At 39.8% G+C, this 26,654-nt stretch overlaps 1 protein-coding gene across 1 annotated transcript in view; it reads right to left on the minus strand.

The window, feature by feature from the left end:
* Positions 1–495: 495 nt before the first annotated feature.
* The window catches only part of Dcun1d1 (defective in cullin neddylation 1 domain containing 1), a 33,446-nt gene continuing 7,287 nt past the window's right edge, over positions 496–26,654 (minus strand). The window contains exons 2-7 of the mRNA XM_036189859.1: positions 21,254–21,470; positions 19,705–19,873; positions 16,900–17,030; positions 4,772–4,854; positions 4,436–4,532; positions 496–3,208 (exon numbers count right to left, since the gene is read on the minus strand). Of these exons, the coding sequence (XP_036045752.1) occupies positions 3,129–3,208; positions 4,436–4,532; positions 4,772–4,854; positions 16,900–17,030; positions 19,705–19,873; positions 21,254–21,470 (777 nt within the window). The 3' untranslated portion in view covers positions 496–3,128. The remainder of the gene's footprint in view (positions 3,209–4,435; positions 4,533–4,771; positions 4,855–16,899; positions 17,031–19,704; positions 19,874–21,253; positions 21,471–26,654) is intronic.

Genomic DNA, 26,654 nt, shown 5'->3' on the forward strand with positions numbered 1-26,654 from the left:
CAGGTCAACTTACTCCTATTTGTATGTCAAAATTATAGGCTTCCAACCAATCATCCTAACAGCAACATACCTAACTAAATACCTAAGCAGGGTGAGCACAAATGACTCAAAACTTCTCACGATCAAAGAAAAAAATAGATAATTCTTCACTCAGATCTTTGAGAAAAAAATAGTATACCTTGTTTTAAGAGTTGTTTAGGAGGGATATTACATAAAAGGTTTCCGATGTTTTCATTGAGTGAATTTACTTTCAATCACTAAAACTTTGGAAGTGTATGATGAAGGACGCACTCACAATGCCACAGTCTACAACTAGCACAGTTCATAAATAAAGCAGCCGAGTACAGTTGTAAACATTGATAGTGAACACTGTCTTGTCTTCCCCGGAACGTGCCATTCCAATGCTCTTCCATGAATAATTACTCTTCCTGGAAGTCCTCAAGCATATTTTAGTTTTATGAAAAAACTAAAACACTGAAATAATATGTGAAAAGATTTAGTCATGGCAATTTCACTGAACTTTTATTGCCTCTGTTGGTGATATGACAGGGATTGTAAAAGACACACTTGAGCTTACAGAGATATGCAGATGATAGTCACTAAAGATAACCTTCATCTCAACTATTTTTATATGTGGGTACTTCTCATTTTATACATTTTACTATTTAAAAAGCATTACATTTAGAAATGTGTACCTGTTCTGACATTTGGCAAAAAGTAAACTCTCCCTATGGTTCTGTCTGGGGAAAAAAAAAAAAGATTCAGCATGGAGACCTGACGCAAAAGCAGACCGACTGTGAACTGAAGCAGTTAGGCTGGCTGTGCGCCTGTGCCGTTTCTCTCCAGACTCACTGGTGCCCCTCCCCCAACAGTGTAAGCATTTCAGTACAAAACATTCCCTATAACCAGACATTTGTCCTCAGAATAAACACATTAAATCAGTCTTCTTTTTTGAGCCCTAGTAATAGTTTTGTTTAATTCTAAGATGCCATCATAGTGAACAACCTTAACTTTTTTTGCTACATAATTATATTAAAGCTTTATATATTTTTGTTTATAATTACACAGTAATTGTAGATGTTTAGTACCAAACTGATGACAAAGTGGAAAAGTCTTGCATTTAAAAATAAAATCTGTAAAACTCAAAGCATTAGGCCACAAACAAATATTAAGATTTTTATGAAGAAAAATTTATGAGGTGGGAAGAGAAGCTAATGAGCTTTCATTTGAAAATTAATCATACTTGAATCAATCAATCTGAAAACAATACCAGAACTCAAAATATTCCATGTAGGAAACAAACAATATGTCTGTAAAACTTTTAAAGATATACATATGTTTATATGTATATTCATAATTGAATATACATAATTGAAGTTCTTCATATTTACAAAATAAAATCAAGAAATACTGAAAAGAGCAAATTCTTTTCTCTTTTAATAGCCAATTCCTATAAGGTGAATAGAAATGTGCTCCAAGCTTTCTTTTGGTATTTGAAATATTTTCTAAATTAAAGTTATGATTGGAAAAATGATACATCTATAAGGTAAGCATTCTATGCAATTTCCAAATCATGTGACTAAAAAGCAGTTTTAATCATTTCCATATCCGCATAAAATGTCCTGCTCTCTCAAAGTACATTCCTTTGTGCCCTGAAGAGGACTTGGATACATGGAGCAAACTCTGTCCCTACTGAAGGCCAGTCATCCAACATCTAAGTTCATTATTTTTAACTTCCTCCTGGAAATATTTATGAAGACCCCTTTGCACATGTCAGTGTGTTAACAGAGAAACAAGCATTTTCAGCAGGAGAGTGATTCATGGGTCCTGTCATGAAAAAAATAAAATACAATAAAGACAGCGTTCTGCTTTGATGTGGGAATAGCAAATGCAAGTGAGACAAAAACAGTCAAAAGTCCAAATAATTTCTAGAACAGAGCCATTGGTATCCACACCAGCACTCGCTTGTTTGAAATCTCTGCTCTTGGAGGAAAGATTTGGCAACCACAGTGATTTAGCAGTAAAGCCATTTCAACACAATAAGAAGTCGTAAAGGCCAGAGTAGTGCCTGAAAGAGCAGTGCCTATATGATAAATATTGAACTTCATGGCTCATTACAACCACTTCTAAAATGTAAATCCTACTATCTTCTTATAAATTAAGTGAACTGCATTGTGTTCCATAGTGCGAGGACAAAAATTTTAAAAACAAAAACTAAACCCTCATGCCTAAATTTAGAATATTGTATTGTATAGCAATCCAAAACATTCAAAACAAATGAAATAGTTTAACTTATTCAAAAGGCGTAGAAGCATTTCAGAAGCATAGTGAAATCCAGTTATGTGGTGTGTGATGCACTGAGAGTGGACTCTAACACTATGTCCTGTTACAGCATCTGTAAATAAAAGTTCCCTGCAGGACCACTGTGTCTAAACACGGGCAGGACAACCACAGACTGTGTTGGAGAACCTTGTGAGAGTCTGAAACACAAGACATATTTCAGGTAGTCACCCAGTTATCCTGAGTTTTTCATGTGTTGGTTATTTTGACATTTCTTTCATCAGCTATTTCACTCACATCAACAGTACATGTGGTTGGCCAGGAAAATACATCCCCTCAACCAAATACCCTTAAGATCCGGTACACTCAGATAAATCACTCTCACTTGAAGTGCTACCAGCAGAGTCTTTGCAACTAGCCCAAAGCATATACTTAAGAAGTTTTTATAAATTGTTTGTGGTGTTCATTATTATGTTTAATTCTTATGCCAAACTGTTTTCTGATGAAGACAGCATTGTGCTTTATGCAGGAATGGAACCCTCAAAATAATCACCATCGAGCTTCTATGACTTATGGGAAGACAAACTAAGATGGTCCACAGGTAAGATGAAATCCACAATGTTGGGATTATAAATGTTTAGAGTGGCCCAGACTAGAAGAAAGCCCAAACCACCAGTAGAAGATGGAGTACGATATGGTCCAAGATGTATCCTTAAAGTTTGTCTCAACCCTCAGTTTGAACCATGAGGATTGATCTTCAGTTCGGTCCAGCCAGCAGAAATTGACTGTGCATTTTTCCGTTGTATTTATTGTACAGACTATGTACATTCTAGAAGGTTCCTTTAGTGCTACACTGTTGTACTTTTTGTCCCAGCAATTTGAGGGCGTGCAAATTCCACAAAGTCATCAATAAGAACAGGCCATGCTCCTGAAGAAAAAGAAGAGAAAAGCATGAGAGGAGAGGAACCGGAGAAAAGCAGGATAAAAGCTTGTATTTCAATAGAATCCTGGTGTTTTTACAGCATCCTCATAACAAAAATGGTACTCTTCTTTACTCCCACTGATCAATCTTTAAAAGACTCCATCTTTATGTTTTCTATTAACACATTCCTGTCTTCTCTCTAATCTATTACTCTAAAATGGGGTTATTGATTGATCGATGAAAACACCTCTTTGGAGCAATACATCAGTTATATGGCGTGTGGTTTTCTGAAGGCTTTGCTAAAGTCAGGCCTTTACCTCATGATGGGGCACCAAGTCCTCCAAGCCCCCTCAGGAGCACTTGTCATTCTTGTTGAGGTGACCACAATGAAAATGGGGAGAAGAGAGACTATGGCTGACTAAGCCAAGTGGTCCCAGGGGACTTATACAGAGATAAAGACATGAGAGATTTTCCAAAGAATATCCTGCATTTAACAATCTCAAAAAATCAACAGTTGGTTCTCATGAGGGACTAGATAACTGCAAAGAATTAACTGAGAATGCTGGAGAGGGACTCTGTCCACACAGATGGAGAATGGGGAGAAGCATTTAATATAGTGACTGGATGCAACTAAGACACCAGGCAGTCAAAGTCATTTCCAATTCTATAAATCCAGCATACTTCATGAGTTTACAGATGAGACTAACCAATAAAAACAAAGACAAAAACAAAAAACCTCACTGGATTCAAATGAGTATAAAATACATTAAGAGAATATAACTCTTATAGTAAATTGATATGCAAGATATGGTGTGAATATTTCTTATGCCCTTCTGCAGGAGAAATACTGGTAAGATTTTCCCCCTGAATTGTTCAATGCAATGGAGAGGGCCCAGGCTCCACAAATGCTCTGTAACTGAGCTATGACTTCACCCACCCTCTTTCATGGCAGTTGGCAAAGAGGGAAAACCAAGACTAGGAACTTGGTTCTGTTTCTATGTTACAGCAGGTGTTCAGCAATTATGCCTTGGTTTGGTCTCCAGCACGCACGCGCGCGCGCGCACACACACACACACACACACACACACACACACACACACACACACACAGGAGGGAGAGGGAGGGAGAGGGAGAGAGAGGGAGGGAAAGAGAATGAACAAAAGCTCAGAACAGAACTATCACTTCCATGGACACAGTGGACAGAAGTTCAGATAAGGCAAATATTTTTGCTACCTTCTTCATCATAATTGGACATGTCATCTGCAATCATTGAGCTGAAGTCTAACAGAAGATTCCACGTATCTTTTGGTATTGATCGTTTATGATGCTCCTATTAAAACACCAAAAGAACCAAAAAGCCTTTAAACCTTGGAAACGGTTGGGAAAAGTTAGTCCAGCTGTTGCTAAACATGGGAAAATGTAACATCTACATAATGAAATTCTGGTAATCAAATTTCTCACTCTACGTCTAGGACATGCTCTGAAATTAATGATGCCTTGAAATAAATTAATATTTAACTACTGTATAATCTTAAGAGAAAACAGAAACTGTAGTAAACATTAACTTACCAACAAAAATTTATTCCATAAGTCTAAGAATTTAAATCTTCCATTAAGCACTAAGTTCCAGTAAGCAATGGCCATTTCTAGATCTGTAATATTAAAAATAAAGTATGAACTTTAATGTTTTGAATATATGTCCCTGCAAAAGAACAGTTAGTAAAACAAAGAAATCCATTTGCATTCTGAGTATCATAGATTAAACTTTTCTTAAAGACCCAAGTCCATGCTTAACATCTGCTTCTTTCAATGAGCTCCCCAGGGCCTCTGGGGTAAGAATAACATGACTTACCTTCACAGGGTGTTGATGCTGAAAGCAGATGTCACTGTGCACCTTTCTACTGTCAAATACTAATGTGTGGAGGTCCCCAGGCTCAGTATAGACTCCTCCAACATTCTGAGCCAAATAACTATTTGCTGTAGGGGCTATGTATGCAACATGGACCACTACCTGTATCCAGGCCTTTATCATCAGATACCAATATGTCCCCTATATAGCCGAAGACATTCTTGAGGGCAAACTTGTCCCAGTTAAGAATCCTAGATGCATATCAATTGGTTGAAACACAAAGGATTGCTCAATTCCCAATCTTAGAAATCTTACACTCCAACAGTCGATGTCTAGCTTGTCCTAACTACAAGAGGCCAAGAAAATATTGTGGGCTTTTTGTGTTTGTGTTGCTCTTTTGGCTCAGTGCATCAATCTTATAAAATGCATGTGCACCACAGAGTTCATTCCCCAGCACCATGGAAAAATAAAATAATTTAAAAATTAAATAACAATAATAGTAATGATCTAAGTTTTTTTTTTTTCTTTAATTTGCCAAAGACATTAAAAAGTTCTTTATTCAGACACAGGACAGAGAAGTAATCCTATCAACATCCAATGTTACAAACTCTACATCTGTTCTGTGACAGAAAAGTCAAGTTGGATCTCTTCAAGGAGCTCAAGTAGTTGAAGCTGCCTTGCTTTCAAAAGAGACTGGCATACCTCGGGTAAGTCACAGTGCAGGAACCTTAAAAATCCTTTCAAGCTGTGAAGTCAAAACCATTGAGCCAATCTGATGGAGCCCAAAAGGCTAGTCAAGACTAAAATGGACAAATGCTGCTCAGAATGTTTCAAGTAATGAAAGGAAATTCAATGTTTACTCCCTGACAAGAAGCAGGTGATTGGTAGGACATCAGTGACCACAAAAGTCAGAACCCTGGGAGGAGCTCTGCTGGCTTGGATGAGAAGGCCCAGAGGCGCATGGATTTGAATACTTGGTTCCCAGTTGGCGGGAAAGTTTGAGAATGATTAGGAGGTGTGGTCTTAAGAGGAGTGTCACTTCAGGTAACTGGCCCATGCCATTCCCAGTTAGCTTTGTCTGTCCTGTGCCTGTGGATCGGATGTGAGCTCTCAGCTCCTGCTCCAGTGACGTGCCTGCTGCTGCTGCCATGCTCCTCGCTATGATGGTCATAGAATTGCCCTCTCAAATTGTAGGGCCAAATTAAATGCTTTTTTCTATAAGGTACCTTTGTCATGGTGTCTCAGCAGTAGAAAAATAACTAAGACAGGCTCCCTTAGTAATTAGACAAATACAAATTAGAACAACTTTAAAATTTTGACTTACTGCAGTCAGAATAGCTAAGACCAGGAAAACAACCTATAACAAATGCTGGCAATACTTGGGAAAAGGAGACCCCTCCTTCACTGTTTACAGGACTGCACTCTGGGGAATTCTCAAACAGCTAAGAATTAGTCTACCAGATGGCCTACTCCTTAGCATGTCCAAAGGAACTGTGGTGGTTGGAACAGAGACAGCCTCCACAGGCTCATGCATTTGGATACTAGTCACTACAAAGTAGTACTGCTTGACTAGGAAGAGCTGCGGCCCTGTTGGAGGAAGTGTGTCCCTGAAGGGGGGCTTTGAGGTTCCAAATGCTCAAGCCAGGCCCAGTGTCTCTCTCCCTTCCTGCTGCCTGCTCATCCAGATGTAGAACTCCCATCTCCAGCACCATGTCTGCCTGCACACTGCCATGCTTCCCACCATGATGGTTAATGGACTGAACCTATAAAACTGTAAGCTAGCCCTAATTAAATGTTTTCTTTTATAAGAGTTGCTGTGGTCCTGGTCTCTTCACAGCAATAGAATATTGACTGTTTGAATAAAGTCCATGAATGAAACTGTATGAGGAGAATTCTGAGAGCTTGTGAGATAACTCCAAGGAAACATGAAAAATAAATAAGTCTTTTAACCTCTGTTTCTCCATAATATGGTTGTTCCTGGGATGTACTTTTGTGCCCTCCCAGTTGTAGTAAACAGGAGTGGGTTACTGCAGATAACCCACCATCTATTATCATTCAGAATGATGTTTCCAAGCACAGGTTGTCCTCACAACTGCATACAGCCTAAACTCATGTGATCTCCCCCTTGTGTCTGTATAATACAGCTTGAAATCAACTGGACTTTGCTCATTTGACCTTGCTTAACCCTCAGAATGCTCCAGAACAGAAGCTATCTGGTGCTCTGTTAGTGACTGCATGACACTTTAGTCCACCTCATTTGTAAGCGATGCTCTTCCACGTTCATGCCGCCAACTAGAGTGGTAACGATGAACACAGAAGCTGGTACCATGGACTGGGGTATTGCTGTGACAGGCTTGATCATGCTTCTTGTTGACAGAATGTGAACTTTGAGACTTTGGATTAAGGAAGCAGTTCAATGCTTTACGTAGGGCTTAATGGACCCTACTAATAGGAGCAGGGAAGACAGTGGTGCTAAGAACAATGTAGATTATGATGACCCAACTCAAGAAGTTTCAGAGGAGAAAAATCTAAGTAGCCTAGAGATGGTTTTTGTGATATCTTGGCAAAGGATGTGGCTGCTTTTTGCCTTTGTTTGAAAAGTTTGCCTGAGGCTAAATTGAAGAGTTTTGGATTAAATGGCATTGGCAGAGGAGATATCAAGGCAGCCTAATTTTGACTCTGTCCTATGGCTATTAGTAATTACTTTTATGCAGATCTATAATGAAAAGGAGCAAGCTGAGCAAAGAAAGATACAAAATGTACAGTTTGAGGACAAAAAGGACCACCAAGAAGTGTAATAGAGCTAAGCCCAGGGCTCAAAGAGAGAGAGTTTAAAGAAAAGCCTGATCCTAAATGAAATAAAGGGAATAGTAGCCTCAAGAAAAGCTGAAGCAGTGGAGGGAACCACTGAAAACAGAAAGCTAATGCAGATGTATGTACTCCACAGACACTCGCTCAGCTACATTCATTGTTGTTCTAGTCACAATAGCTAGGAAATGGAAACAACCTAAATGTCCTTCGCCTATAGAATGGGTAACGAAAATGTGGTCCACATATACTATGGAAAGTTGTAAAGAAAAATTAAATCATAAAATTTATAAATAAATGAATGAAACAAAAAATTTTTATTGAGTGAAATAACCCAGATCCAGAAAGGCAAACATCACATGTTCTCTCTCAAATCTGTAGTTCCTAGCTCCAAATCTTCAGATGTGAGTATATAATTAGGAGTGACTGTATAACCAGGAAAGGAAAAGGGGACAATGGGTAAGAAAGGAGCATTAGAAAGGGTAAAAGCAGGACACAGGTTTATGTGGAGGCTAAACATGGGAAAACCGAGATGGGGAAGGGAGGAAAATAGGGAAGGAAAGAGAGGGAGGAAAGATAAATAACACTAAAGATATGTGAAATGCCACAGGGAATTATATTGTTTTTATCTACTTAAAATTACATATAACGTATATAGGTCTATATGTACAATGCATAGACGTAGTTTAAGTGAAGTTATGCTACTTGGGGTGCTAATGCCTATCTCCAAAAACCAAAGACTAAAATCTTAAAGACTTAAAACAAAACAGCACTAGGCCAGGCTTGAGAAACCTCCTTTTGAGTTGTTAGTTGGGGAATCCAAGGCTCCCAAACAATTGCCTGTGGTTGTCCCCGAGAGGTTAAGGAAAGTTCCTACTGCTGAGGATAACATGCTTTGGTAAAAGCCTCAGAAGATGAAGCTGGGTATAACCTGAAAGCTTTCTCCCTGAGGCCCAGTTTTTAAAAGTGCCAGAAGATGGTATGCAGACTGCACAGGCAGGAAAGTGGTCGATCCTTTCACCCAGCTGTGATGTCTAGGAACCACAATCACCAGCACTGCACGGCAGCCCTACAGTACGATAGTGGCACTCACATCTTGACAGTTACCACCAACAGTCCAGTGGACTTAGGCTTACCTAACATGAGGAAATCATGCCTCATCCTGTAAATGTAACTGATCATCTGTGGCCAGTGAGGTCATGGCTCTTAGAGGAGAACCTACTACTTCTACTCTATAGGCTTGCATGATTCCTAACTGCATTCTAAACACTTACCCTTATACCCACAGTTAAGTGTAGCTTATACACACACACACACACACACACACACACACACCACACACCACACACACATACACACACACACACATACACATACACACACACACACACCACACACACACACACACACACACACACACCACACACCAAACAATCAAAGAAGCTTCCTTTTGTATCAGACAGAGAGACTATTACAGTCACAACTGGTCAAAGTGTAGACAACAACTGATGTGGTGTGCCCCAACTTACCATCTACAATACAACACATATACCTAAGTCTTAGGGAACACTGTGGAAGAGGAGGTGGAAAGATTACTGGAGCAAAAGAACCAGGACATCTGCTACAAGACTGTGTCTTTTAGAACATGCAGGGTTTTATTTCTGAGGTTGTGTGATTTTGCTTAATTTTATACATCCTAACTCCATCGTTTTACTGTGCATTTTATGATTACAATTTTCTTTATTTTTACAAATTTCTTTAGAGTTGAATAGTCTCACCCACCCACCCCATCTCTCTCACACCCTGAATTTTCATGACCTGTTCATTTGTGGATGGACAACTAGGTTGATTCCAATTCTTTACTATAGTGTCAGATTAGAAGCTAGAACCCACAAACAGGCAAGAATAAGCATTAGTCTTTCTGGGTCTGAATTACTTCAATCAGTATAATCTTTTCTAGTTCCATCCATTTACCTGAAAATCTCATTTTTCTTTACAGCCATTATTATTTGGAAAAAAAAAAAACCTTGAAAATAAAAACCTCACACCAAAATTAACCAGACCTACTCTGCACATCCTGGTGAATTTCTGTACATTTAGAATCACCTATTCTGAAGCTGGATTGTACACTTTGACTGCTGAATATATTTTTATGCACTTAACTACCACCAAAAATGAAAAGTCCATGACAGACTCGGAACTAGAAAATGATTAGCTTCACATTCTCCACGTAACTCGTGTCTCTTGCCTGCATTCACTCATTCCTGTGTCCTATATTTAGCCCTTCTTTTCCTCTTTTCCATACTGAATCCATATGTGCATGTGGTATGTGTTTAATTGGCTGGGTTCCATGTATGAGAGAGAATATGTGCCTCAATTCTCTGTGCTCTATGAATTCTGGCTGTTCCCAAAGGACTCTAATTTCTGGTGTCATTTTCCAGTGAGCGGTCAGATATCCCTCCCAGAGGAAAACGTTTACTCCCTTAAATCACTAAGCCACCTGCCCATGACAGTGTCGCCTTGGTGCAGACACGTGATCTGTGGACACGGCTGCATCCAGCTCTTAACATCCGTCCTGTTGCTGTCATCCATCACACCCCTCACTGAATCCTCCGAACTCACTGATGGCGCTGATGCCACGTTCTGCCATCAACCTGAAGGTCTTCAGTGTCCATGTGAAACATCTAAGCACTGTAGCCTGCTAAGATGGCACTTGCCTCTACTCTAATCCAAAAGCAAGATCCTCTAGAAGAGACTCACCAAAGATCATTCGAATTGATGAAAACAGATTCAGTGAAGCTGTGAGACCAATAGTGTTGTTGAAATAGTAATAAAGTTGTTGGGAAAGAAATCATAAAAACAGTCCTATTCCTATATCATAAAATTAAATCACTAAAGTTAACCATAGAAGAGAAAGGCCTCTACAGTGAAAATTTATGAACAATGATGAAACTGAAAAAAAAAAAAAAAAAGATGGAAAGACTGACCTTCTGTGCTCATTCACTAGAAGAACTGATTTTTCTAAAAAGTCCCCAAACATCTAAACAACATACAGGCTCAATGACATTCTTCAAAGAACTAAGAAACCCAACCTCAAAATCCATGTAGAAAGATACTGAACAAGGAAAAGGCAGAGGCTCTAACTCAGCGGCACACCGGTGTCTAGCATGCACAAGAACCAGGTACAACCCTTGTCCCACAAAACAAACAACAAAAAGAAAATACAACAATGAAAACAAAAGCAGAATAGCCAAAGCAATCTTGAACAAAAACACTAAAATCTGGGCCAGGTAAAGCATTTGCCATACGAGCCTGACAACCTGAGTTCAAGGCCCCAAAGCCACGTAAAGGTGGACACAGAACCAACTCTTCAGAGTTGTCCTCTGATTGCATGCACACCATGGCATGCATGCACCTGCACTCCCACATGCACACACACACAATAATAAACGAATCGAAGACATCAGTGTAGACACTGATCTTCTAGATGAGACCTCAAAAACATAAAGAAAAACAGATTTTTTTTTTTCAAACCAAGAAGCTTAAGCATCATTACAGAACTATAAAAATGCTCGTCAACTGTTCATCTGGTCAAAGACTAATTACCAAACTAAATGGAGAGCTCAAAACAACAGCAACAAAACATCCTAGAAATAGAGATGGACAAATGGTCCAAACAGGTATTTCTCAAAAGAAGGAAAACAGATGGCCAACAAAAAATATGAAAAAATGCTTAATAAATACAAACCAAAACCACAATTAGGAAAGACAGAAATCAACAAATACTTGAAGCTGAAAAGATGGCTCAGTGGTTAAGAGCACCTCTTGCTCTTCCAGGGACTCAGGTATGGTTCTTCATACCCAGTTGGGAAGCTCACAACCTCCTCTAACTCCAGTTCCAGGAGATCCAGCGCCCTCTCTGGCCTCTGCTGGCACCCTCACACACTGTAAACACTCTCAAGTACACATTGAAAAAAAGGAAAAGAAATTGACAAATATTGACAAAGATGTAGACAAAGGAGAACTGTGGGACTGTGAATGACTTCAGCCATTACAGAAACACAACAAAGTTCCTCAAAAGATTAAAACTAGGCACTGGGCATGGTGGTACCCGTCTCTAATACCAAACGTATTAAAGACATTAAAATATATATTCAAGACATTAAAATCCTGTCTTAAAAAAGAAAAGAAAACAAACAAAATAAAAGATCTATCATATGGCCCATCTATCTTCTAGAGCAACATCTGGACAACCAAAGAAAATTAAACAAACCTACCAAGGAGACAACTGCACTTTCATGTTTACTGTATGCAGCGTCAACCTAGGTGCAAAGATAAATAGAAAAGAAATTGTGGTATATTCCACAATAGTGAATTCCTATAGGACTGAATTAGAACCAACTCCAATGATTTTAAAGTAATAATTATAATACCATCTAATAAAATTAGAAGATACAAACAAGCTACCTAAATTCAAAGAGAACACAGACAAATGTATTCTATGCTCTGAAAGTAACTGCCAACTAAGATTATTATATTCTGCAAAATTATCTAGCATGATTAATGGAAAAGGAAAAACCTTTTATGGTAAACAAACTGACACAGCTTATGAAATCTCATGAAGCCAGGATTACAGAAGATACCTGAAGAAGTTCTGTGCACTGAAGAGGAAAATGTGCATATAAGGATATAGGAAAGAAACACCACGATAGAACAGTAGGTGAGCAAATAAGGACCATGAAAGGGGGAGGGGAGGGCAGATCAACAAAATGATGAGAATTAATACACACCCTTCAATAATAATCTAACACAATAGGCTTCAAAGCATAATTAGAACAGATCAATTCATGCTGGATAAGGGAGTAATTCAAAACAATATAACCATTTAAAACACATGTGCCTTTTATTTGTTAAATTAGCATACAATGCACTAGATATCATGGCATTTTCAAACAAAGTATATTTGGGTAGATTTTCTTTTCCTCTTCTCTCCTCCATCTTCCTGGCACGGCTAGTTCCCTCATGACCTCTGCTACCCCAGTCTCTTTACCTCTCATGTCTCACACGTCCTTCTGCCTACTCTTTATCCTTCCTCATCAGCTATTTTTACCCTCACTGGTGGGCTGAATGAGAGCAGCAAGACCCACGGATGTGCATCATCTCTGGTGTAGGACTGAGTCCTCCTCTGAGTATGTGCTCAGAAGTGTGACAGCTGGTTCATACAATAGTACTTTTAAGTTTCTGAGAAACCTCCATACTGAATTCATAGTAACTCTACTGCTTTGCACTCCCACCAGCATTGAATTAAAGTTCTTTTGCCCTCACATTCTCCCCAGCATGTAGTAATAAAAAATGTCCCAACTAGAAGCTGCTGCGATGGTGCCTGCCATCAAGCCTGATCATTGCTATTATTCACTCACTTAAAAACATTTTAAAGCATCAGTGATTCTGAGTCCTGCTGCCCTTGAAAGCTGCTCTCTCCTGCCCCCTTGTGGGACACTGGGATCTACCACCAGCTGTCAGGTCTGCACTTCAGTGCCTCTACCCACTGGGCCATCCTACTGGCCCGAGATTTTCTAACAAAGGTTAACAATGGTCCTTAAAATGACAGGGCTGTTACAAAATGTATATAATCTCTGACCAAGTTAGCAGGATCAGCAGTCTCCCACAGTGTACTATTTCACAGCCTTCTTCTAAAGATTGGGTCCAGATTTTAACGCTCAATTTTGAAAGAAACCAAAAACCTAGAAATGTGCTTGGGGGCATGGGGGCGAGCACCAGAAGTAACAAACATCAAATGAAGGATAGTTAGATAAGCTAGAATCCTGACCTGGAAAGGACAAGGGTCTAGGGGTGGCAGTCTTTAAATGGCTACACTTCCTCTGTTTTAAACAGTTGGACAGATGAGAGCAAACTCAGCTTAATAAGAAAACTATGTAACAAAGAGCAAATGCACTCTGGGACAGGAATGGCAACTTCCTAAAACAGCACACTTCTCACCTTGTTGCCACAGACGCAAAGTGAAAACTCAACTGTGCTCCTAAGCAGGGCTAGCACTTGAGGTAGATGAGACTTCATCTGGGCCCACAAAAGTCTCTTTCAAATTGAAGATACACAGATTAATGCAAAACTGCATGTGACTGGAGCAGATGGCAGAGACAGGAGAGAGGGAGGCAGGAAGTGGAAGCTGGAATAGGGAAGCAGGAAGCGGAAGCTGGAATAGGGAGGCCGGAAGTGGAAGCTGGAATAGGGAGGCCCAGCTCTCCAAGCACCAGCCCAGCTCAGTGCCGCCTCTCTCAGTCTTTCCCACCTTTTGAGACTTAGATGTCCTCCCATAAACTCCACACTTGGGAAAGGCTGTCGGGAAAATGCTCCTTGTTAACTAAGCTCTTCAGTGATACAAGCTACTGCATTTCCTGCCACCTAACACCAATGCACAAAGTGGAGAGTACCTCCCTTCCTCCAGTCTGCTCTGCTTCCCTCTCGAAACCCCTCTCCCTCCTATAGAGTTCCTACTGAGAAATTTATCAGAACAACTGATAAATCCACACAGATACACTATTGCTAACAAACTCCACATTCTACATTAGGGTTCATTTCACTGTAAATGCTACTGTCTGAGAGTTTCATAAATATATGACACAGAATTTGCCTCTACCTTTAGAAGTAAATGTGTGACACGCTTATTATTAAGCAATCTCCTGAATACTCATCTTACAAAACAAACTCTACAACCACTGAACAATGTATTTTTCTTAAGCAAAATACTAAAAAACAACTATTTTTCAAAATCTGTTTTCACGTAATTTTCTTAATTCTTTTCTAATCTAAAAATTCTAATTTAACATATTACTATACCAAGTAATCATAAAATGTTGATTTTCATTTTAACATCAAGCTTAAAATTATATATATATATATATCCTGTAAGGGGCAGGAATGTAAGTAAGGGGCAGGAATGTAACTAAGAAATTGATTCCTTTCAATCAATTTGACATCCACAATACTATGTGTGATCTTACCAAAATGCTGTTACATTTCTAAATACCACAAACTAATAGTCAAACTGAAAAGCTTTCCCGAATTTTCACTTGAGGAGAAGGAGAAAACCAGAGCAAGAAGTGCCTGGCTAACTGGTGTCTGACTTGTTGGGACTGCGCGATTTCTTTCTTATCCTGAAAGGGAGGCCTTCTGTAAGGAAATCCAGCCCATCTGATCATTCTGTACTATAGAAGTACAGACATCACACTGTACCCTGCTAATTATATAATTATCTGTTCATTTCAAATGCATTTAGAGAAAAGAGTAAGACCCAGCTTATACTGAACAATCGGTTCATTAGAATTTCATTTTACAAATATTTTGAACATCTTTAATCAGTGAAGTCCTGCTTCATCTCTCTTTAGGCTAATTCTCCATTATACACACACACACACACACACACACACACACACACACACACACACACACCATCTTCGCTAGCTTTCAGTTGTTTCCTTGGTCTAATTGAGTCATATAATTGATCTGTTTCTCGATGTGTAATCTAAAGTACAAGGCAAGATTAGTACCAGAGGCCCCACTAGCCTTTTCCAAAGGGAAACCATTGACTGGGGTCAGCACAGTGATGAGCACTCCGCAGCAGAGGACCAGGCCCAACCCCTACTGATGTAAAAACAGCAGAACTGAGCCTGGAAGTGCAGGCTCCTAATCTAGCTAGTTGGGAGTCTGAGGCAGGAGGATTGAAGGTTTAAGTTCTGCCTGGGCAAAGTGAATTTCAGGCCAGCCTGAGCAGCTTGGTGAGACCATCAAAATGAAGAACTGAGAGAGCAGGGACATGGCTCAGTAGGTCAAGCACTATCTAGCATGTGTGAGGCTCTGGTTTAATCTCTAGTATCACAAAAAAAAAACAACAACAACCAAAAACCAAAAACCAAAAACAAAAACCCACAACCTCAATCTCACTATTTAACTTTTGGTGTGTAAGTTTCTCATTTGCAAATTAAGAACAAAAATGTCTAGATTCTGTAACTGTGTATGTGATACCCAGCAGGTAGTAATTTATTGAATGAAAACATAGAACTCTTTAGCACAGCTGAAGCAGTATTTGTGAAAGACTTAGCACACTATCAGGCACACTAAGAGCTCACATTAAACACTGTCACAGCCCAAACTTTTAGTGTGTCCTATTTCTCACACTCCACAACATTTTTGCTACATTTTCAAAAGAAGTCTATGGTTATTAATTTAGCCTTACTGCATCTCCAATGCCTTCTCTTACACAGAGTCTCGGTTTATGTCTATGGTTTGGAGCCCCAACCCCTTAGTACTATATTTCTTTGTACATCCAGATAACAAATCTTTGCTCTTACCTCACAAAGCCCAGGAAGCCCTTTCCAATCTCTCTGGCTTTAGTCCCCGCCACCCTTGGAACTCTATCTTTATTTACTTAGTATTATCTATTGCTGTCTAAGCTTTTAAAGAACTTTGTCAATTCCATTTCACCTTTTCCTTTCATATCACCTATCTGCCCCCAAACAAATGGACGCATACTGCATTTAGTCCAAACTGGGTGATTTAAACTATTGGTAAGATAAGGCGACATGGGGGTGGGGGTTGGGGGGGAGGTAAAGGTGCTCTATGCTGTTAGTGTGTTCCCAGGAAGATCATGAGTGATAATCATTTTCTTACAGCAATGTTATAACTGTGTTTTTACAGACCCTAAGGTCCCAAGAGCCTTCTTGAACATATATGAACAAAAGTATGCATAAACAGATGTCAGTGAAATATTAAGGGCTACTGATTTTCTCTATCTATAGTTTTTGTGTTTTAATAATTCAGTGATTCATGTAAGACATCAGAGTGATCCTCTGCTGCACTGTGCCCAATGTCCCCTAACTAATGTTTACTGCTCAGTGTTTTCCAATAACTGGTATTTTTATAACGTTATGTTCAAAACACAAGACTTTCTATTGCAAAAGTGATACTATCAATGTATTTAAATATATGTAAAACACCAAATATAATTTTAAAATATTCTTACCTAATCCTTTTTGTCCTGGATTCTTTGCAAAATTAAAAGTAAACTGGTAAAAATCCTTAAATCGTCCTGGTTCTTTCAATTCTTGTTCCATCTTGGGTATTTGGGCCTTTAGTTTTTCTATGCTGTCACATCTACATTATAAAATTAAGTTTGTAAACGGTTAACTTTTCACTAGAAATTAAAAAACTTAACTTAATTATTCCTATGAGGGCTTGCATTTGTTTCCTAGAACTTATTTTTTTTTTAAATCAGATATATGGGAATTCAACTTTTTACATATATTAAGAAGGCAGTCTTTCCTTAGTCACAGAGGATTAAGTCCCTCACTGACCCCTGAAACCTCAGTGAGCATCATGCTTCAGATATATGCAGCTTCTTCTTGCACATACAGCACTATGATACAAAGTGTAATTTATAAATGAGACAAAGCGAGACGCTAATCAGAACTAATAATAAAACAATTATGTGGTAATGAAAATATGCATTTTTCTCTATATACTTAGAAAGAATGCCTCTCTGGCACATCTTAACTGTCAGCAACACTGCTCCTACACTGTTGGACCACGGTGAAATAAAGTAGGGCCACCTGAGCATAAGTACTAGGATAGCAATCTGGTAACTGAGATAACCACTAAGTGACTACCAGCCAGGCAGGTACGGTGAGGGTTGCTGGACAAAGGGCAGCTCATACTTCAAGCAGGACAGCAGGACAGTTTAAAAATGTTCCCGTTCTACTCAGAATGATGCCCAACTTAAAACTTAGGGATTTTTCCCCCTGGAAACTTTCAGCTAATAATTTGGGAACACAGTCAACTACGAGTCACTAAAACTTCAAAAAAGCCACGGACAAAGGATAACTCTTGTCTAGAGTTAGCTTAATGAAGACAATGGAATGATGAAATGTTAGAATTACTTTGTATAGATATGAACTCACCAAACTCAACACACTGACGTACAGACTGCACTTGTACCTCAGTGAACAGATAAGAATGTACACACTCAGCCCCACAGCCACTACTCATTCTCACTGTGGTGGGCACAGCGAGCACAGCAGTTAGTCATGGGTCTAGCTTCCACACAACTAGAACAAGGTCGATTGCTAAGGAAGCGTTCTTCTTGAAAACTTGCTTTGACTAAAGATTAGCTACAGCTTGTACTGCCTTCAACTGAATTACCTAAAGTATGATTAGGATGTTTTTTTTTTTTTTTTTTCCATTTACAAAACTTTCAAAGAGCTAAAAAGGTCCATGTACCTCATTAGTTTCCTCATAACAATGGCCTTATGATAGAAATGTCCCATTTCTTAAAGATTCTACAAACAAATCAACTCTAAACTTTCTACTTTTTATCTGCCTTCTATGTTCTCTATAACATTTCAGGTCATATTTTATACTGCATTCTCCATAAACAGTGACATTGCTTTTCTATAAGTTCTAGTGACATCTGTCACAGAGAAGCCCAGCAGACTCCAGCTGGGTCAGTTTGGCTCTAAGACAGGGTTCAGGCGCATTATTAATTTATTGTCTCTTTGTGTTATGCCCACCATTCTCTGCCCTGCTTTGCAGTGGTCAGCCACAAACCATTGAACATTAATTTTTTTGCCAGCTTGCCCAACGTCAGGGTCTACTGACAGGGCTAAACGGTTAGGGGAGTAAGGGAATTTTTACCCAGGCTGTTGTCAGCAGAGGAAAATGGCTTTAGTGTGTGAAAGGTCCCAGCAGTGTCTACCAGTGGTGGCCACTCTTACAGCAACACCCCACTGACCTCTAAGCAGTTTCTATTCTGCAGCAAAGCAGCTTTTGAGCAGGCACCAGCCCCTGCAGCCCTGCCTCTCCCCCAGGGACTGAATTCCAGCCTGCCTGGCTGGCTCACTTCATGCAGTCCCAGGGGTGGCAAGAGCAACTGCCACCTCTTTACACCTTAGGGTTTGTTTTACACAGTCTAGTACTTCTTTACACTTTTGGTCAAATTACTGGTGAGGCTGTATCCTGAATGGGCCCAGTTTTCCTCTGTCCCTAAGACTCAGTGAACAGAGTCCTGCTTGTAGTCCTGACTGGAATATCACCTGGTTTTTTTACCTGTTATGGGTCAGTAAATACCTCCCTCACAGAAGTGGTTATGAAGAGGAAGGCAAAGCAGTTATTGGGATGAAGCCATGCTTGGTTTATGTGAACTTGTTTTTGCTTTGTTAGATTTTGGAGACAGGATCTCATATGGCAGCCCAAGCTGGCCTTGAGCACCTGTCGCTGAGGATGACCTGAACTCCTGCATCTGCCTCCTGAGGGCTGGGCATTCCTGGGCTGCCCACCACCAGGCCCAGCTTTCAGACTATTTCTGCAGTCCCATCAAACAGAGATTGTCAGCAGAACCTTTATCTATGACTTTTCAATCTACCTATTCAAACACATTCAGCTAAACCAGCCAGCAAGGCACTAAGTAGAGGAAAAGCATTTAATACCCTCTAGTTTTTAAAGTCTATATTTTACCACCACTTCAAAGTACACTGCCTAAAATTAGGAAATAATTTACTTGCTCATTTCACTTTGCTATAAACATTAATGTCAGAGAATTTGAATATTAGTGACTCTCCTAGGAACAAATGATTCAAGGACAATGCAGTCAGAGGAGGCTACAAAGTTATACTGGTATTTGGCAAACCCAGAAAATACCAGGGAAACAATGTACTTACTTGATACTGTTTGTGAGCTAGTAACAACTTAAATTTCCATCTAAAAACAGAGGAAACAAATTGAGCTCCATCCTTCTCCTAGCTAGTCTTCATCTCCTAGAAAGTGACATACTCACCCTAATTCTGTCATACCATCCATGAACTCCTGTTTGGAGAACTCGCACTGTGTGGCTGCCCTGAACTTCCATGCAATGATCAACACACTGATGCTGGCTGGATCGAGGGCCAGATCATCACAGAACTGCTGTATACCATCTATTCCAATTTTATTTTCATCTTGAGGATCTTTAAAAATACCAATAAAATATAAAATTAGTGCAATACTTATAAGGTTATAGTCATAACAAAAAGATGCTGTTTTATTATTTATTTTAAAACTAATCATAATATACCAAAAACATGAAGCAATATTATTTTTATAGATGTTTCCTCATATAACAACCCAAGTCACTATTAAAGTGTACAGTGTAAAAGTAGTCAGACACTTAATGTATAAAAGTCTCACTTATGGAGCCACAGGCTTGGTGCCACACCCCTTTAGTTCCAGTACTAGGGAGGCAGAAACAGGTGGATATCTGTGAGTTCCAGGCTAGCCTGGTCTACATAGTGAATTCCAGAATATCCAGAGTTACATAATGAGATCTGTCTTAAAACAAAACAAAACACAAAAAAACCCACCTCACTTATCCATGTGAAAAAGTTATACATACAAATAAAATAAGATATGCTTAACCAAGGGCAAGGGATTTTGGGTCAACACACCCCTATTTTATTTAATCAGGCATTCAAAAATATACAATTCAATCTTAATCTCAACAGTATAAATATCTGATGTTTACAACAGGAAAACTGTGAAGTTTAAAAAAGGAGACATATACAAAGAGATTCCCCTATATTGCTACCAAATATGATTTGCTAAAAAAATCTAAAGTATGTGGTAGTGACTCCAGCAGATAAATGATGCATAACAGGCTGGGTGTGTAGTTCAATGGTAGAGCATTTGCCTGGCCTGCATGATGGTAAAGCCCTAGATTGACTCCCAGTATTACTAAAAAAAATAAAAAATAAAGCAAGACTTTGGAGCATGAATTATGTATATAATATAATCCCATTGGGGGGAAATTTGAAAATGCCTCTATATACATCTGCATAAACAAAAGACAGGCATGTACTTACACTGAACTAGTTACTCTCAGGAAAATAAGGAACAGCTAAACTATTAACCTTTTCCTTTTTCTCCCCCCTTCCGGCAATGGTCTTACAATTTAGGCCAGGCTAACCTTGAACTCTCAATCTGACTGCCTCTGCCTCTGAGATACAGAATTGTACCACTATGCTCAGCTATTCAAGTTTTTTAACGTATATGTTACATTACAAAATGTTATGACACAGACTTTCTTAAAACATGGCTCAGGGAATTTTACAAACACAAGGTTAGGAAAAATTGCCTCTAATCTTCCATTCTCAAACTATGTGATGGAGGATAGGCCAAGTAGAGATTAAGCTTAAGCGCCAAGGAGAATCATTTCTAAGGTATTTCTAGTTCCAGGATCTGCTGTAGCTCTGCTGCACACACTGAACTCCACAGTCTGTGAAGCTGATGTCTCAGAACCAGCCCTTAGCTTAGAAAAACTGGTCAACACAGTTAAGTCATCTGGCACTCACCTTTGTATCTATTGTACAGTTGTTCTAACTTCTTCCTGTCCAAGGATCCTTTTACACTCTCCCGTATATAAAGTTCTGGATTTTGAAAAAAGTTATCTGTTGCAACATCTAACTTCCAGTCATTTTGAGAAAGACAACTCACTGCAGTTTTCTCGCTAGATTGTGTGAAGATCATAAACTGACGAACTTTATCCTTCTGCGATGATTTCAACTTGTTCTAGGAGAACCAGAAAACAGACTGAGACTGTGCAAAGTCACATACCATGACCCGTGTCACGCAGCTAAGTCACCGCCATTAGAACATGTGCTTCACAAACCATGAAAGCATTTCTACTACGACTTACTTATGATCCATCATCAATCAGCAAGACAATTTAAAAGCATCTGAAACACAAGTGTGGCACCCTCCTGGAAGGGTAGCCAGCATAGACAGAACAAGAGCACTCAGCCAGAGGCAAACCACCATGGCAAGAACTCACAGGTACGGCTGCAATCCCAATGCCCAGTCCAGCACTCCCTCCTGATTGGGTGCTCTTTTCACCAAATGGAAGAGGCAATGGAACAGAACAGCCTACATTTCTCCTAGGTAGTGTTTAGGAAACATATGATGTTACCAGAATTCCCTCAAAGAAGCAGCACCCATCCTACTTAGACACTTCCTTTAAACAAGTCTTTTAATTATATATTTATTTAGTGTGTGTATGTGCACACATGTGTGGGGGAGGATGTGCACACGGATGTGCACATACTTATGGGCATACACATGTCAAGATGCTAATGTGGAGAGCAGAGGACAGTTTGTAGGAGTCAGTTCTCACTTCTCCCATCCATGTCCTAGGGACAGAGCTCAGGCCATCAGACTTGGCAGCAGGCAGTACCTTTGCCAGCTGAGCCATCTCGCTGGCCTGAGACACTTCTCACTAAGAGTCTCCCTTTGTTTCTCTAGAAGGAATCATCTCTTTTTCCGTGCTTGTGCCTAAAAGGCCTCAAGTCTTCCCTTGCCCTACACTGACAAAGATTCACTTCTCTGACTTAAACCCAAAGCAAAATGAGAGGCCATCAGGCTATTAACTCTGTCCTGCCATCAAAGACTGTGCTCTCCCCTCCCACTCAAGCTGGGCTCCTGGACAAGGTCCCTGAACTCTTCCTCCTTGCAAGTCCCATTCTGTTTTCTCAGTAAGATGTGTGGGCTCTTCTAATGCTATAATGTAAACGAAGGGTCAAACACATTGAAGAGACAGTATTCTGTCTTTTAAGCGACACAACAAAGACCCCCTGAAGCTCTGATGTGGCCCAAACTGACAACCTGGAATTCCAACATCTGAACATGGAGAAAACAGACCCATAGGCTAAGTTCTTGGTTCATCAAACTTGCCCAGCTTATACAGGAAAAATGAGGGAAGAACAAGAGTAGCCTTCAAAATTCAAGTCCTGGTAATTTTTCTGGAACCTTCCTGCTTAATGGATATTTAAAAAGCTTTTGAGAGTCTCAGAGAGACTATCAAAGATATAAGCATTACCACTATCACAGAGTGAAAATAAGACTACAAAATCCCGTATAAAAACAAACCCTCTCTCTCTGAACATGAAACCCATCTATGCCCATGAGCCTCATCTACCACTCTCCTCTCTTGGCAAATGTTAATGCATGAAGTTACAGATTGCAACCTCCACCACTATCCTCCACTGAAAGAGAAATTGTAAATACACTAGCTGCCCTTTGATTATAACCCTACCACTTCTGGATACCACCTCAGTTACAGCCCAGTGGTTCTCAACCTGTAAGTCATGACCCCTTTGCCAAACCTTTAGCTCTGAAAATATTTACATTATAATTCATAACAGTAGCAAAATTACAGTTATGAAGTAGTAACAAAAATAATTTTATGGCTGGGGTTCTCCACAACATGAAGAACTGTGTTAAAGGGTCACAGCATTAGGAAGGTTGAAAACCACTGCTCCAGCATATCACATGAGATGCATCTCTCAAAGACCCAGGATTACTCTTATCCTTGAAATGTATTCTTCAGTGACAATCCCAAAGAAATAACCAAAAAGGAAATAATTTAAATTCCTAAAAGTTAATTAACTGAAAGTAAACAAGAAGCCCATTTTATTTCAACCTTGGAAATTATTCTGAAATATGGCATAGTTTCTCCCCCAAACCACAGGGCATCTGACATATTTATATACCTTTAAAGAGGCTGAGTGTCACTGTGATCATCAGGGCCACTTATGTATAATGTAGAAAGTGAAGCTGGAAACTACTTTTGAATTAACGCTGATATAACTTCTTACATAGCTCCCCACCCCACCCCACTCCCCACCCCCCTGCCTCACTGCCCATTCTTCTAAAAAGTTGGAGGTAGCAGGACAGTCTGGCCTATCTGGAATTTTAGTCAAACAGTACTGAGCCCAGTACACTGTCCCTGATGAAGACAGGAACTCCAAAAGCACAGCTTAAACTACTCTACAAGTCGAGAATCGCTCACTGCCTGCCTTGGTGACTTACTGACAGAAAGCTAGCTATTAGAAGACAGAGGGGGGAAGATATAAAGACTATGTCTTGTCCAACTAAGCAACAACATTACATACACTTCTTAATTTCATGTCATACCACTTGTTTTTAATACCATAACTACTCTGTCTGGTACAAGTATAAGCTTTCGCTCTGTGGGGAAATAAACACATTCTTCAAAAGCAACTAGTTACCCATTTGTAACCTCATAAACAACCGGGCAGCACCTGGCAAAGATCGATAGAGGGAGGCAGAGGGCTGAGAGGTCACGTGACGCGCCTGCTCCTGCAGCGTCGATAAGCACCACGGCCTCTGCAATGGCTGTCCCATCCCTCTCAGCTCTGCTGCATCTAGAGCAAGTTTTAGCATCCTTTCCTCTGCAAGGATGGACTTTCTTCAGACTGCAGGGTTCTCCTAGGCGAACTTCATCTGCCCTCTGCTCAAGCTGGTCAGAATCCTAACACGGCCACCCTCCTTTCCCAGGCCACACAGCTGGTATTGGGCAAGATGTTCCAATCAGAGAGAATGGCATCAAAAGCTGGCCAACCTCAGGAGAAGGGTCACTGGATTTAGCAGGGCATGATTGAGAAGCAGGAGATAACAGGATGGATTCAAAACAAAACAAAACTGAAGGGCAGATTTTTCTTTCTTAAATTTGGTTTCTTGAGACAAGGTTTCTCTGTGTAGCTCTGGCTGTCCTGGATCTCACTCTGTAACCCAGGCTGCCCTTGAACTCAGAGATCCACCTGCCTCTGCCTCCTGAGTGCTGAGATTAAAGGTGTGTGCCACAAGGCCTGGCTGTAGATTTTCTCTATTTCTATAAAAAAGCTAAAGGAGACTATTTTCCATGAGACAGCCTCAAAGACTCAGCAGTCAAAAGTGTACAGTCCATTTCCTTTACTATCTATTGAAAAGGACTAGAGCAGAGTGGCTGGTAAAATGGATTAACAGTGCAACCATCAATCCTCATATGTTAAAGTCACTCAGACATTACTGAGTTTTCAAGAAAAGCCAACAGTGGTAAGCATGAAAGGACATATAATACTCAGGTTGTGTTAAGATTCTTACTTTTATTCTAGAGCAAAAAAAAAAAAAAAAAAAAAAAAAAAAAAAAAAAAAAAAAAAAGAAAAAAAAAAAGAAAAAGAAAGAAGAGAGAGGGATGGGGGAAGAAAACCCAGAAAAATTCCATAATCTGAACAATAAAACTCATTTTCTTTACAAAAATAAAAAAATAAAAAATGCCTAGACTGTGAACACAAACCACTTTTTTTAACTTAATAAACTTACGACTCACATTAGAAAACAAGCAAAAGAAAGACGGTGTGGCCCATGTTAGAATACATACTGCAAGCTTAGCGTCCAGCACCAAACGGAGTAGTTTATCCGAAAAATTCAATCTGGTGTTTTGGATCTAGCCAAGCACATCTTCTAGCACAGTTTACCACTGAACTCACAAAACAGTGATTAGATGAACCGATTACAGCAAATCATAATAATGACAGCAAAGTCTTCCCATATGCTCCCCAAGAAAAATCACATACATGGAAAATGACCTACTGGCCAACTAACACCTCAAGTTTTCAAAACAGAAGTAACTTTACTGAGAAGTGGTACTCGTAAAACAAAAATTCCTTCATTAATTTTCACCCACAATGTTCATCTTCTTCCCTTTCCCTCAGCTTCAGCTTCAATCTCAACTCTTGAAGGACACTCGGGTCCAGAGTTTCAAAGAACTTTTTCAAAGAGAGCACTAGTGTTTCACCTGCAGGCATGCATGCAAGCATATCAAGTGCCTGCAGGCAGGCATGCATAACAAGTACTTGCAGGCATGCATGTATATCAAGTGCCTATAGAAGTTGGATGAGGGAGGGCATTGGATCCTCTGGAACTGGTGTCACACATGATTGCGAGCTGCCATGTGTATACCTAACCTGGGTCCTCTGTAAGATCACTAAGTCTCTTACATTCTGAGCCATCTCTCCAGCTCTGGAATTACTTTTTGAAATGCAATTCCTAATTAGCTGATATCTAGTTCACAAAAGTCAATGTTTCAAAATAACAGAATACCTTACTGAGGCCAGGTATATAGATAGGTTTAGTGGTACAGAAGGCGGATCTATGAGTTCAGGTCAGTCTGCTCTACATAGCGAGTCCCAGGCTAGCCAGGGCTACTTAGTGAGATTCGGACTCAGAATAAAAACAAAACAACATTAATGATCATGTGTCACTTTCATGAAAAACTGTGTAGAGCAGGTGCCACTAAGACAGTTCAGCCTGTAGAGGCACTTGCTACCAAGCCTGATGACCCGAGTTCAATCCCCAAGACCCACATGGGTAGAAAGAGAGAATGAACTCCCATAACTTGTTCCAAATTCCAAATGTGCTCTTTTGTCACATATGCACCCCCACACATAAATACATAAATGTAATAATTTTTAAAAAGCTCTGTGTGGCTACTGTGATTAGGATATGATTAACATTTTTAAATTCTCATGAGATTTGTAAGAGCTAGCTTTAAGTCTAGCAAGCTATGTTTTCTTATGTAAGACCGAGTCTGGGGCAGACACAGTGCAATGTTACCATACCCAACCACTCAACTACAAATGGTCTTCCCACAGATCACAGGTCAAAAGTGCAGGAAAAGTCAATTCAGTGAGGTGATCTGCTGCAAGAGAACACTTTCACCTAGGGGCAAAGTTCTACTCCAGAAGTAAGGGTAAACTGTCTGTCTTTCCTGTGGCTGCAGAGGAACACTGTAACATGGTTTGTCGACACCCAAAAGTCTCCTCTCAGGCCTACCTGGCACGGGTTCCACTCCACCCATAGAAAACTAATTTCTGCTGCAGTAAACAAAGCTTTACAGTTCTAGGCATTTAACATGA

Source organism: Onychomys torridus, chromosome 6, assembly GCF_903995425.1.
Source record: "Onychomys torridus chromosome 6, mOncTor1.1, whole genome shotgun sequence".
NCBI lineage: Eukaryota > Metazoa > Chordata > Mammalia > Rodentia > Cricetidae > Onychomys > Onychomys torridus.